This window comes from Tachypleus tridentatus, chromosome 10 (genome assembly GCF_004210375.1).
Source record: "Tachypleus tridentatus isolate NWPU-2018 chromosome 10, ASM421037v1, whole genome shotgun sequence".
Lineage (NCBI taxonomy): Eukaryota > Metazoa > Arthropoda > Merostomata > Xiphosura > Limulidae > Tachypleus > Tachypleus tridentatus.
In genome coordinates this window covers 48197376-48211330 of record NC_134834.1, presented here as the reverse complement: position 1 = coordinate 48211330, position 13955 = coordinate 48197376, and the positions used below count along the sequence as shown (strand labels likewise).

Sequence of the window (13955 nt, the reverse complement as noted above, 5' to 3'; positions counted from 1 at the left end):
CTTGTATTTTGTATGCAAAAGAGAGACTGTGGGACAGTGTTTTCAAACCGTTGATCGCGACACTTGGGGTCACAAGATGTTTACTATGAGTCAACATATTTTATCGTTTTCGAGGTGTACAAACCACTTTTGTTGTGAACTTATTGTGACGAATGTTTTTTCGACCTTGTAAAGATCATGGGGTTAGCAACGATTAAAACCCGGACGTGGGGGCCGTCTGGTTTGTTTGTTTGTTTGTTTGGAATTTCGCACAAAGCTACTCGAGGGCTATCTGTGCTAGCCGTCCCTAATTTAGCAGTGTAAGACTAGAGGGAAGGCAACTAGTCATCACCACCCACCGCCAACTCTTGGGCTACTCTTTTACCAACGAAAAGTGGGATTGACCGTCACATTATACGCCTCCACGGCTGGGAGGGCGAGCATGTTTAGCGCGACGCGGGCGCGAACCCGCGACCCTCGGATTACGAGTCGCACGCCTTACGCGCTTGGCCATGCCGGGCCAAGGGGGGGGCGTCTGGCAGATTGGCTCTGAGAGCTAATAATAAGTTATTTTAATGTTGTGATAGTCAATCCCACTATTCGTTGATAAAAGAGTAGCCCAAGAGTTGGCGGTTGGTGGTGATGACTAGCTACCTTCCCTCTAGTCTTACACTGCTAAATTAGGGACGTCTAGCACAGATAGCCCTCGAGTAGCTTTGTGCGAAATAAAAAACAAACAAACATATATGTATATATTTAAACAACACTCAGCAGACACGTGTCAGTTTTCTCTGTAATGTTGTTTGCGCATGTTAGTACTAATAGATTGTAAAAGAATTTTAATTTCTAAATAGGTAGATAACACGTGTTTTATTTGGAAGAAAATATTGTTTTGAATGCTATGTTTTTAGACGTTTATATTGTTGATGTGTAATTACGACTTAAAAGTTTTATAAATGACATATTTTATAATAAAAAAAATCCAACTCTGCTTAAAGTTTTATAAAGATATTTGACATATACTTCCGAATTAATAATTGCGGGTGCTATTTCTCAATATTAAATATTAAGTGCTTTGATGTTTCTGATATCCTACTAATTTCAAGCCACAAAGTGCTAAATTTATATTATCTTTCAGCTGTCTTCTTTGTTTCAACGCAATCTGTCCATAGTTGAGAATTTAACGGTTTTGGAATTCAAGTAAGAAATTAAATTTTATAGAAATCCATTACATGTACTTAATTACTATCCAGATTTGTAAAAAAAAATAAATAAATAAATACATTTTGGTTGTTTTATTTTTAATTTTCAAATTTTTTGGATAATTAATATCAGTAGAAAGGGTGTTAAGCTTTGGTTGATAAGACAAATGTTAAGGTTAGATAGCTTTTAACCTCAGTGGTGACACCAATGATCCACATTACCAAAGTATAATTTATTTCAAAATGTTATTCATGGTCAAGTAATTCTACTTGAATTCGAAATATGAATGTATGTGTTTGAAAATTAAATATTATACTTTGTCCACTGTCTATTTTAGTATTAGGTGTAACAAAAACTACTTTCAGGATGCCAAAAAAAAATTGGTTTTCATGAAAATATAAGATTGCACATAACAGAAAATTTGAAAAAAAATTACTTTCATGTAGGCTATAGGAATAAAAAAATATATTTTTTATGTATCGTATTTCATTCTGTATTATAGACTCTGTAAAAGGCGAGTTATTTGTTTCATTTCTTTACCAAATTATTTCAATAATTTACTTATTACATTTTATAATTACAGTAAATTAACAACATTGTCATGCCTAATTCCCTATTAACAAATATTTAAAGCTACGGAGTGACAGAATAAAAAAGTACGAAGAATATTGTAGTTAAAGGTTAATATACTGGTCAGATGGTCAGTGAAGGTTATAAAAAAAAAGTGATTAAAATTATAGTTGTCATAAAACATTAGTATTAAGCCTAATACATGTTTTAATCTACAATTTTAACAATTGGAAGAGTACATAATACTTGTATATTAACCATGCTGTATTTGTCAGTCCATTACTAATGACATGTTTTGCTCAATTCAGAGCTCTTTAGACTGGATGGGATACAACAGACAGTAGTGTATAGAACAATTTTTTTAACATTTTGGGGACAACAAGAGATCTTTTGGTCTGTTTTGGCTATCCTATTCTCTAAACTAAATTAAAGCTATTAAATGGATAATTTAAAAAAAAAGATCTTAAAACCAGCCTTTAATCATTTGTATATTATCAAGCTTTGTTTAAACTTATTCAAAGTTGCTGCTACCATAAAATTTGAAGGGAACACATTCCAGAGGGCAACCATCCTGTCAGAAAAATAAAACTGTCTTAACTGAAGATGACTCCTTCCTAGTCAAAATTAATATTTATGTTCCTTAGTTCTACTATTCTCACCATTAAGAATGAAAAAATAAATGCATCAACACTGTCAATTCCCTTAACAGTTTTAAACACTTTAGTCAGATCCCCTCTTTATTTTTTTACCCAGCAGAAGAGAATTTATGAGATTTTAAACTTTCTTTGTATGAAAACCTCTCCATCTTAGGTATCACTGTACTATCCCTTCTCTTACCTCTTTCCAATAATTCAATGTTGTTTCTAAAGTAAGGAACCAAAGAATGAACAAAATACTTTAAATGTGGCTAAACCAGTGACCTATATAATGAAATTATCACCTCTTTAGACTTTTGTTCATTACTTCTGTAGATACAACCCTACAACAAGCAACAGTACACTGCTTGGATAGCTTAAGAGACTGATCAACCATTAAGCAAAGATTCCTTCTCTTCATTATACTGTTAAAGTTATTCTCATCCAAACTGTACTCATAATTTAAATTATAATCCACATGCATTATCTTGCATTTATCATAATTAAAACTCATTTGCCATTTATTTGCCTAACTCCTTAAATGATATGAAACCTTTTGTAAATAAGCAGCATTCTCCTCACAGCTAACACCTTAGACCTTAATAGCATATACATATTTATGTAATTTTTTTACTGTTCCTTCATCAGTGTCCTTGATGTAAATCAAAAAGAGCAAAGGTTCTGAGACTGAGCCCAGAGGAACATCACTTCCAATATTAATCCAGTTTGACTAAACATGATTTATTATAACAACCCTCTGTTTTTTCCATTCAGCCACTCTTCTATCCTGTTATCTAAGTTATCCTCCACACCTGTAGAGATAATTTTTTAAAAGCCTTGTATGTAGCACCTTGTCAAATGCTTTCTGAAAATCCAGATACACAAAATATATACCCTTACCCTTATGAATAATGTCAACATATTTTTAAAGCAAGATTTTCCCTTAGAAAAACCGTGTTGACTATTCAATACAATTCTCAACTTTTTAAATGACATTTGAAAGAAGTTTTTTATGAGACATTCCAGAACTTTTCCTACAACTGATGTAAGACTATTAAGCTTATAATTACTTAGATAATTTTTGTTACCTTCCTTAAAATGAGGAGTAACATTAGCTTACTTCCTATTCTTTTGTATCTGCCTTCTATTCAAGAACTTACAAAAAAGTAGTAGCAAGTGGCTCGCGTATCTAGTTGTTAACCTCCTTTAAAATTCTTGGGAAAATACTTTCTGGCTCAGGAGTCCTATCATTCTTTAAGATTTTGAATTTTATCTTGACAAACTGAGAATTAATTTGGCAATCTTGTTCAGCCTTGTTTCCCTCTATCAACTATTCAAGATGAATGTATTTAAATCTTCATTAGTAAAAACAGAAAAAAAAAATAGAATTTAATAACCTGGCCATCTCATAATAATCAGTTACAAGTCTTCCTTTATCACCCCTCAAGGATCTTACCTCCATCCTAATATTTTGTTTACCCTTAATATATTAAAATAAATCCTTACTATTACTTTTTGCATTTTCTGACAACCTTTCTTCAAACATTCTTTTTGATCTCCAAAATTCTGGTTTGATTAACTTTTTGACCTTCTGTAATCTTCCATTATGCAGTCAGTTTAAAATTCTTAAAATTGTGATGCTTTTCTTTATTTTTTTCTCTAATACCCTTTGTGAGCTAACCTGTTTTTTTACTTGCAACAATCATTTTTCTTTTATAAGGAATATGTTCATTTTGAATATTTAAAATTTTCCACCATTGATCAGTGTCTCTGGATGACTCACTTTCCCAATTCACAAAGATAATTCTTGTTTTATCTCTTTGAAATTTGTAACCAAAATATTGTTAATCTTTATCTCCATATGCAACAAAACATTAAATCTAACAGGCCAATGATTTCTTTCCCCCCAGGTGATCTTTAATTTTCACCTTCTCAACCATTTCTTTATAGAAGTTAACAATAAATCTAAAATAGGATTGTTTCTAGTAGGTTCTTGACCAGTTGGTGAAGAAAACCATTTTGAACAGTTTTAAAAGAACCTTTCTTCCTTATGGTTTGACTCTAGGATATACCAATTTATGTAGAGTCAATCACTTTGATATACTTAACTTCAACAGAACATAACTCATATTTTACATGTAAAGCTACTCCTCCATTTAGAACTCTGTCACTATTAAACCTATAACCATGTATTTCAAAGAAATTTCTGTCATCAAGATATTCTATGTTAAACAATGTTTCAGTAATTCCCATTTTATATGAATATCATCCAATCCTGCCAGTGTCATAAAGCAATCTGTTTTATTTCTTCTAGCAATAAAAATTAAGTCCATTCTTAGAAGTACTACTTAACTAATCTCCTATGCTACACTTTTCTCCATTTCTTACTGCTTTTGAATTTATCTTGGCCCTCACTACTGTCTAGTCCTAGTTTATATTTTCCCTTACAGGCAAGCTAGCTTCTATCCTATTTAAATGTAATGCCAAGTTAAAACAAAACATGCTTAGTCTACAAAGTTTTTTTAAAAATAAGGAAGGAAGAAGTGTTTTTTTTGCTAAATGACTTCTTTGAAAGAAGATTAGCAGCCTTTTTTTATGAATGTTTTTGTTATCAAAAGGTTCATGTAAAACAGAAGTCATTTCATTTTTTCATCAAAATAATAGAGATTATATTACAAAAAATAAAGAAAAAAGCACAATAAATCAACTGCTCTCATCTCATTTTTTATTTGGAAGTTTTCTTTGTTTCTTTGAGTGACAGAAAAACAATAACTAAAAAAAAAGGATGTGGATAGGGGTGCTAAACATGTATATTTATTTTACTTAATCTAAACCATCTATTCAATTAAAGCTTCCTTCTCCCCATGAATTGACCTCACAAGTCCAACCAGCTGAGCTGCTCATCCTTGTCCAGCACAAACCCTACTTTGTAGGGTTTGAATATTATTTTAAAACCTATCCAACTAGTATTACCTCGCTTGATTGCAGCATTTATTTTGTTTGATTTTTAATTTTTTCCTGTTTATTAAAGTCATCAACAGCATTGAATACGACAAATATAGAATTAACAATCAAATATTTTAACTTGTACATAAATTGAATAATCAAAACCTCAGTCTTTAAACAGTAAACAGTATAAAAATTTACACACACTGTTGCTTAACAGTAACATATTATTTAGAAATAAAGATTTTTCAATTTATATGAAAGTTTAAATGTTTTGTTAATTCTTTATTTATCAGAATTTTTGTATCATCAATAACTTTAATACCAGATGTCATCTATTTTTGATTGTTGACTATAAACTGTTTCACAAACAAACAAATTTTTATTTATTGCACAGTTTATTGTTATATAATGAAGGATATCGTAGGAAGGTAAAAGCTTACAATTCTAAGAAAATATTTTAACGTAGAAAACACTCCACTTATAATGCTACAATAATTATTATGTTGTACAAGTTGGTGAATTTTGATTATAAGTGTACTTGTCATAGGGTATTTGTTTTACACCTATTACTATTAGTATTGCATTCTTTGCTGGCTTAAAGAACTGAAAAGCACTATAACAATTGTTCTTGTATCAAATGCAATGTGATGGTCATTTTAGCAGTTGGTTTATAAACAGTAGTTGAAGAATTGGCAATGGATGATACAGATTGGTTGCCTTCTCTATGTAGGCAGTGTAAAATTGGGGATGGCTGCATACGTTCTCAGGAAATTTTCCATAATAAAACCAGAAAGCTCAGTACTTGTAAAATATCATAAAGGTGTTTTGAAAGTTTGCTTGAAAAATAAAACAGAAAATACCTTTTCTTCTTCCTTTTCTAATTAATATATTGATTTAATATAATTAAGAATTGGTACAATAACCAGTGAACATCACATTTGTCCTTTAAGTACACCACTCATTGTGGATTCCTGTACGTGGTGAAGAGACCTCCTAGGGAAGATTCTGTTCTTTCCATTTACCTTCCCTAGGATGTAAACATCCACCCCATGTGTTTGCTGTGCATAGTGACTCGTGAAGGGAAGGAGAGGATCCTGGTGGTTGAGGGATACAATCTTAACACACCACTTTGGCCTTGAATTCCTGCAGATGTAAGGCCTTGGAGTGGCCCCCCTTGGGTCAATCGGCTGGTCCACTTGGGCTAGAGTAAACCAAATACCAGTGTTGGATGTTCTCAACAGGTGTTTTGGACATTGTATCTGATGCTGATGTTTGGGTATGGTGTTCACGAAACCCTGGCATTGCTGCAGTGTCCTTGTTTGACATTGTAGTGCATTTCCTTGTAGAACTCCATGGTGGGTTGGGGTCAGTAGGCACCGAAATTTTCCTTTTTTTATTATGGATGCTCCAAATAAAAACTTAAATAAAATAGTGAAAAAACAGTCCATAAGTAAACGACCATATTTTGAAGATTCTGAGCAGCAATCTTCAACATCTGTAATACTTGTTGCACCTCATTTTCTTATACTACATTATCTTTCTGACAAACCTTTAGGGCAAATGTCTTCCTTTTTCGTTCAGAAAGTACTAGAGGGACTTGCTGGCTCTCCAAAGTCAGTAAAGAAGCTTTGATCTGATGACATATTGGTGGAAACATTCATATCTCAACACAGTGAACTCTTATTGCATTCAAAGGTGATTGGGGATTTACCTATTGAGGTTATGCCTCATGGTACTTTGAATTCATCACAAGAAGTTAGTGTTAAGAGGGATTTGAAGAAATTCCAGCTGGTTTCTTCACTCAAGGAGTTTCTGCAGTGAAGTGTATCTCCACTTGGAAGGATGGATAATGATGCCAACCAATGCCCTCATTTTAACATTTACATCACTGCATCCACCTGCCATCATCAAGGCAGATTATCTTAATTGCAAGGTATGGCCATACATTCTAAACTCTCTCTGATGTTTCTAGTGTTAACAGTTCGGTCACTTGAAGACATCATATCGTGGTTCCTTGAAATGTGCTTGTTGCAATAGCAAGGACTACAATGCCTGTGAGTGTGAACTGGATCCACATTGCATCAATTGCAATGGCTCTCACCCATCCTACTTTCGCTTTTACCCTAAATGGTTGGAAGAAAAAGAGGTGCAGCATTTGAAGATGATTCAAAACATTACTTATTCTGAGCCTTGAAAATTGCTGTCCACCAATTCATTTCGGACTTTGCTGCTGCACTTCATTGCACTACAACAGTGGAAATGGAAATGAATCTCTCTGTGCCTCGAAAAGAGTCATTCTCAAACCAAATGAAGAGTCTTTTGATTTCCATGGTTAAAAAAGTTGATGAATCAACTTCAACACCCATCTCTGTCCCTTACAAACATTCGAACAAATCCCAAGATCCACATTCTTTGGTTCTAGGTACAGGCATTTCCTCAGATACCTCTTCTTCTCCTACCCCAATATCCAAAACGATCATTTGTCTTTATCCTCAGTCACTGGAATCCCCTTCCAACAGCAAAGACCTGCCCAGTCGACCAAGGGCAGGATCCATGGAAGTCGATAGGCCTCCCTCGAATAGGGACAGTAAAGAAAAGAGACATGGTTGTAAAAAGAAGGGTTCTCCACCCAATTTGCTTACACATAAATAAAAATGGCCATCTTGATACAATGGAACTGTTGAGATTTACATTCTAATGTGGATGACATCAAAACACTGATTGCTTCCTACCATCCTGTATGTCTTTGCTTCAAGAAACATTTCTGAAACCTGCAGATACATTCACCTTTTGGTGGTTTTATTTGTACAGAAATGAGAGGCTGTGTGATGGATGAGTGCATGGAAGGGTGGCACTGTTGTTTGATCAGCATGTGCCCACCCTGTCTTTGCCACTCGACATACCCTTGGAGGCCGTAGCCATCCGTGTTTCCTTTCATCATACCATCACTGTTTTCTCTGCTTGTCACCTGGATAGACCTATGATCAATCAGACCTTGATGCCTTCATTGAACAGTTGGTGTCACCCATTTTAATCCTGGAGGACTTTAATGGACTTCGTCCCTTCTGGGGAAGTGCTGATATTGATAGTAGGGGTTGCTCTGTGGAGCATATTCTCTCTGATCACAACCTTTCTCTTTTCAACACTGGTTCTTATACTTATTTTCATGCACCTAGTCAGTCATTTACTGCTGTTGATCTCTCAGTTTGCTCCCCTACATTATTCTCCCATTTTTCATGGAGGGTTCACAATAATCCAAGAGCCAGTGATCATTTTCCTATAATTTTGAGAGAGACTGGCTGTGGTCGATGCCACCTGACCTGCTTGCATCAGTGGAAGCTGGATCACGCAAACTGGCCCTCTTTCTCTGCTCTCTCAGAACTTGATCCTGCTATTGTCTGTAAGCCATTAACTGACTGTATTATTCAAGCAGCTGCTCAATGTACTTCTAAACCCTTGCATGAGCCTGCTGGAAGGAGATGTAGTTTGAGAGTGTGGGGTATCTATGGAAAGTATCCCATGCCCATGCTTGTTGGTTAAGACATCAACCAGAAGGAATCTTGGATTAATTTCACAACTGGCATATTTTCTACCACCAGTTCCAAAGTCATATGGGACAAGATAGGAAAGGTCAGTGGGCAATATAATTCTGTCTCTCTCTCGATCTTGCTCTCTGATGGCCAGGAAGTATCTGATACCTGGAACATCACCAATATTATAGGTGAAAGCTTTTGCCAGGGTATCCAGCACTTCTGCTTTTTCCTACACCTTTTTAGCCATCAAGATTCAGGCAGAGCAATCACGTCTTTCCTTTTGAGCTGATTGTCTATGACTATAATTGCCCCTTTACACTGGTGGAACTCAAACTGGCCCTTCATTGGTCTGGTAGTACATCAGGTGAACCTGACGATGTACACTATGAAATGCTGCGCCATCTATTTCCTGCTTCTCTTGCTATTCTTCTGGTTGTTTTTATCCAGATCTGGCAGGAGAATGTTTTTCCTGATGCTTGGTGCTGGCAATTGTTCTACCTTTCTCTAAGCCTGGGAAAGATCCCAAGATTCCTTCAAATACCATCCAATTGCTTTGACGAGCTGTTTCTGTAAAACCTTAGAGAGGATGGTTATTGCTCATTGTCTTTGGTTCCTCAAATCAAAGGACCTCCTCTCGCCCAGCCAGTGTGGGTTCTGATGACAGCGCTCCACCGTGGACCACCTGATTCGATTTGAAATGTCAATCAGAGAAGCCTTTTTTCAAACAACATCTTGTATCATTGTTCTTTGACATTTAGAAGGCTTATGATACAACATGGAGGTATGGCATTTTGCGAGATCTCCATTTATATGGGTTAGATGGCCATTTGCTCATTTTTAATAAAAATTTTTTAATGGATAGGAGATTCCAAGCTCATGTAGATTCGACACTTTCCTGTTTTTTTCTACAGGAACTTGGAGTTCCTCAGGGCTATGTTTTGAGAGTGACACTTTTCAATATAAAAATTAATGCCATTACTGAACAACTCTCTCTCACTGTTGCAAACGGGCTCTATGTTGACGACTTTCACATCTTATGTCAGTCATCGAACATGAGGTATATTGAGCGGCAGCTACAGACTGCCCTAAATCGTTTACTGAAGTGGATCAGAGGTAACAGCTTTAACTTCTTTCTCTCTAAAACCATTTGCATGCACTTTGCTGCCAACGGGGTATTCACCCTGATCCTGAACTCCGTATCAGTGAAGTTGTGCTGCCTGTGGTCCCTGAGACGAAGTTCTTGGGGCTTATCTTTGTCCGTAAGCTGAACTTTATACCACACATCAAGCAGCTATGGGTCAAATGTACAAGAACACTGAACATCCTCCATGTACTCTCTTTTACCACTTAGGGAGTGTATCGATGTTATATATATATATCATGCTCTTATTCAATCAAAACTCAACTTTACTTTTTGAAAATGGCCATAATATTAAATAACTTGCACCCAGGACTGGACAGGTTAACTTCAGATGACTGACAGTGGTTTTTGTACTCACCTATTAGTCTTTTTGGTGAATTATGATAATTACACTTATGCTACAGAAAGCCATTTACAACTTGTATTACTGTAGGTTTTCTCTTAACATTGTAGGCTAGATGTAAACATTGGTTTTATGCTGATTATGTTTGTTTTTAAACTTTGTTTTGTTTTACCTTAATTTCCTTTTATGAATTTTACCAAATTTTTTTTAATTTTAACTTTTTACCAGATGTTTGTCGCAGATAGCCTAGCTGCTTTGTGCCATAAAACACTAAATCAACCAATCAACCAACCTTTATGCACAGACATTTGCTAAAAGTTTGTAAACTCTAGTTGTTAAATCAGCAAATTTAATTAAAAATGACATAACATCATTGGAAGTAAATTACAGTTCTGCTCACATATTTCAGACATGATGGGCTAGTGCAGTTTCATTTTTTTGGCAAGAAAGATGAGAGAGAACAAGTGAAAACCCTAGTGGAAAAAACTGTTAAGAGTGGTCAAATAAAGGATTACAGAGTAGAACCAAATTACTTTCACTTTGAAGTCCCGCCTTGTAAGTGTTAATTACTTTAATACTCTAAACAAATATTTTTACTCAATTAATGTTGTACATGTAACAGTGTTGAGAAGGGATAAGTTTTTGTGTTTGTTTTTTTCAAAATCTGCTTTATTATGTCATTAGATATATGGAAAATAACAGACCATTTGCTTCACTAAAAATATCACATTACTCTCGTACTTAAAAAAAAGTAAAAATTAAACCTGCATTTTATTTGGGTAGTTATTGATTCTCATTTAAAATATGTAACATGCTAGCCACTTTTAGTCTCTTGTAAAGCTATTTTGTATCTGACGTAAGTCAACTGTTCAAAAAAATAAAACATTTTAGTCTGATTTTTCCAAACCTTCACTTTTGTACTATCATACTTTGACATCATAATATTAACAGCACAAATAGGTCATAGGCCTTTATCATATTAATCCTCTATTTAATCTTGCAAACATTAAGAAAATCACCTCTTACATTTCATTTCTCAATGTGAAATAAATAAACTTAAACTATACTTCTCTATAGGTTCTTCCATCCATGGAATCATCTTAATGTTGTATATTCAGGTAGAACTGAATTAGCTCTAGATCAGATAGATATGCTATTAACTGGATATTTGACCATGATGTCATGGTGTCAAATAACATAAAATGAAGAAATACAAAATGAACAATATTTATTACATAATGAAACATGCAAACAATGTGTATATCTGCTTGAATGTATTGAATTTATTAGACCCTTGCTTTCACTGGATTCTCTCAATTGATTACCCTTTCCTGTCCTGTTCTTTACTCAGTTGAGATCTCATATCAGACCATTAAATTTAAGGTTTTACAATTTTAAAGAATCCTCAGAGTTATCTTGCACAGCACACACTATCCATATAATTGGGCATTCTCATTACATCAAAGAGGGATTGTAACTTCTAAATATTACCTGAGCAGTAGTTGAAGGGCACTGCTGTAAACATCCTTACATACTGTCTTCCCCAGACATTAATATGGATTATTTAATTTTAAGAACAACAAACAGAACATGAAATAAAGTAAATGTAACTTAACAACATTGTATATGTGAGACCTGCTCATGTTCAGAATAAATAATATTATAATACCAGGATAAGATAGAAACCCATTGTACATTCAGATATTCATTAATCTCTTTTCTCTGAATTCTTTCAAATAGTTTATTATCCTTTTTTAGATAAGCCATAACAAAACCAAAGCTGTACATACCATTCCAAATGAGGCCTAAATAGTGATTTGTATATAGTGGTAATTACCTCCTTTGTTAGAAAAAGTACAAAATGTTTGTTTTTGGAGTTACAAATAAGGATTTCAATATAATATTAATTAGCTTTATTATGACATTATAAACATTACAAATATTTTTCGTAGTCTCTTGTAACATTACAGTGGAATAACGTTCATGAAATATATAATGTTTTAATTATAAGTGTAATGCATGATTGTTATTATTATTTGTATTGTTTACTCAATTTTAAGTAAATTTTCCAATAAATAATTGAACATTCATTACCTTTTTGTATCAAATGCTAAGTCCTTGCAAAACAAAAGGAGCAGAAAACTTGAATCTGTGTTGTTCATACAATAGTGAAACAACAAGCTTTTTGTATATAGCACATTTCTGAATTACTATTTAAATTCATAGCACTAAGGATACAACACCTGAAGGCTTCAGAGAAGTTACCGGTTACTGTAGGAAGTCAGCTGACGCTGGAGTGTATCATTACTGGATCAAGTAGAATGGAAGTCAAGTGGTACAAGGATGATTTTCCTATAAACAAAAATACTTCCCACCAGAGGATGTGGACAGCTTTTGTACCTAAGAACTCCCAAGATCAGTTTACTCATTTACTTGGATTTGATAGAATTGATATTCTAGATGCAGGTAAAATGACTATCTAAACTCATTTTTTGTATTTGATAAGAATAACTTACTAATGAATATTTAAAGTGACATCTGCATATTGTCTAAGATATATCCATAACTAATTTCTCTGTATTGTTATATCTTTCTACCACTATGTAATATCTTCAGTACACATTTTCTCATCAACTCTTTTTTTTTTCAACATAAGAAGCCAATCTAGTTTCAAGGTATACAATATTTAAAGACACATTTACATGATTTTCCTTCTTAGAACAGTACTTCTCTTACACTTGGTTATAGGCCATATAAACTAGAGAAGTATAATAGTTCCTGTACCTTTTCTGCATGCTTGTTATCCCCCTTATGAGTATCAAGCTTTTCAATGAATAAGTATCAACAGCCAACCATCTAACTGGTTCTCAACTAGTAAGAATAAAAAAAGTTTATCAGACACTTCATGTTTGTTCTTGACCAAACTCTACATGTTTCCTTGCTACACTGATGTGAAGAAATACAAAAGTTATCCCAAACTGCATGAATCATAAACTACCTGCAAATTGTTCATGTAACTTCATTTTGCAAGTTTTCTTTGTGTTGTTATTTGACTAGAAGTGTTTGTTTCTTTATTTAGTATAATAGCTCCCATCATGCTCATTACTCTCAAAATAGTTTCTTTCTCTGGACCTAAACATAATTCTGTAGTTCCTGTCTCTTAACACTGAAACAGTTTATGATAGTTATAAGATTAGTATCATACTTAAAATATATATTACTCATTGTTATACTTCCTTGGATTATACCAGAGAAAATTTGTAATTCCTTTATTAAATTTTATAATAACAAATAGTTATGGGAGGGAGATACTAGCTTACAGTCACAATGTTCTAGCTCTTTTAGATATATGTATTTGGTATGATGTGTGGTTAAAGTGCATATGTATTCACTTCCCTTTATACCTTGATAAGAACACTGAATAAAGAGGCAATTGTTACACCTTATCAAAGATGTGATAAACATATCGTCATAATCTGTGTTTAAGAGATGTTATATTTGAGGCATTGAATAAAAAGACTATTTTTATACTTGGTTAATGACACATAATAAAGAGGTTAGTGTAACTCCTAATTAAGGGTTTTGCTGTAAGGAAGTAACTG

The 13955-nt window shown here is 33.9% G+C and overlaps 1 protein-coding gene across 9 annotated transcripts in view; it reads left to right on the top strand.

Moving 5' to 3' along the window:
* Positions 1-13955, top strand: part of LOC143229213 (uncharacterized) — a 314530-nt gene that overhangs the window by 236659 nt on the left and 63916 nt on the right. For all 9 annotated transcript variants that reach the window (XM_076461217.1, XM_076461214.1, XM_076461211.1 and 6 more), the window contains 3 exons: positions 1118-1179; positions 10763-10908; positions 12580-12819. In XM_076461217.1, the coding sequence (XP_076317332.1) occupies positions 1118-1179; positions 10763-10908; positions 12580-12819 (448 nt within the window). The remainder of the gene's footprint in view (positions 1-1117; positions 1180-10762; positions 10909-12579; positions 12820-13955) is intronic.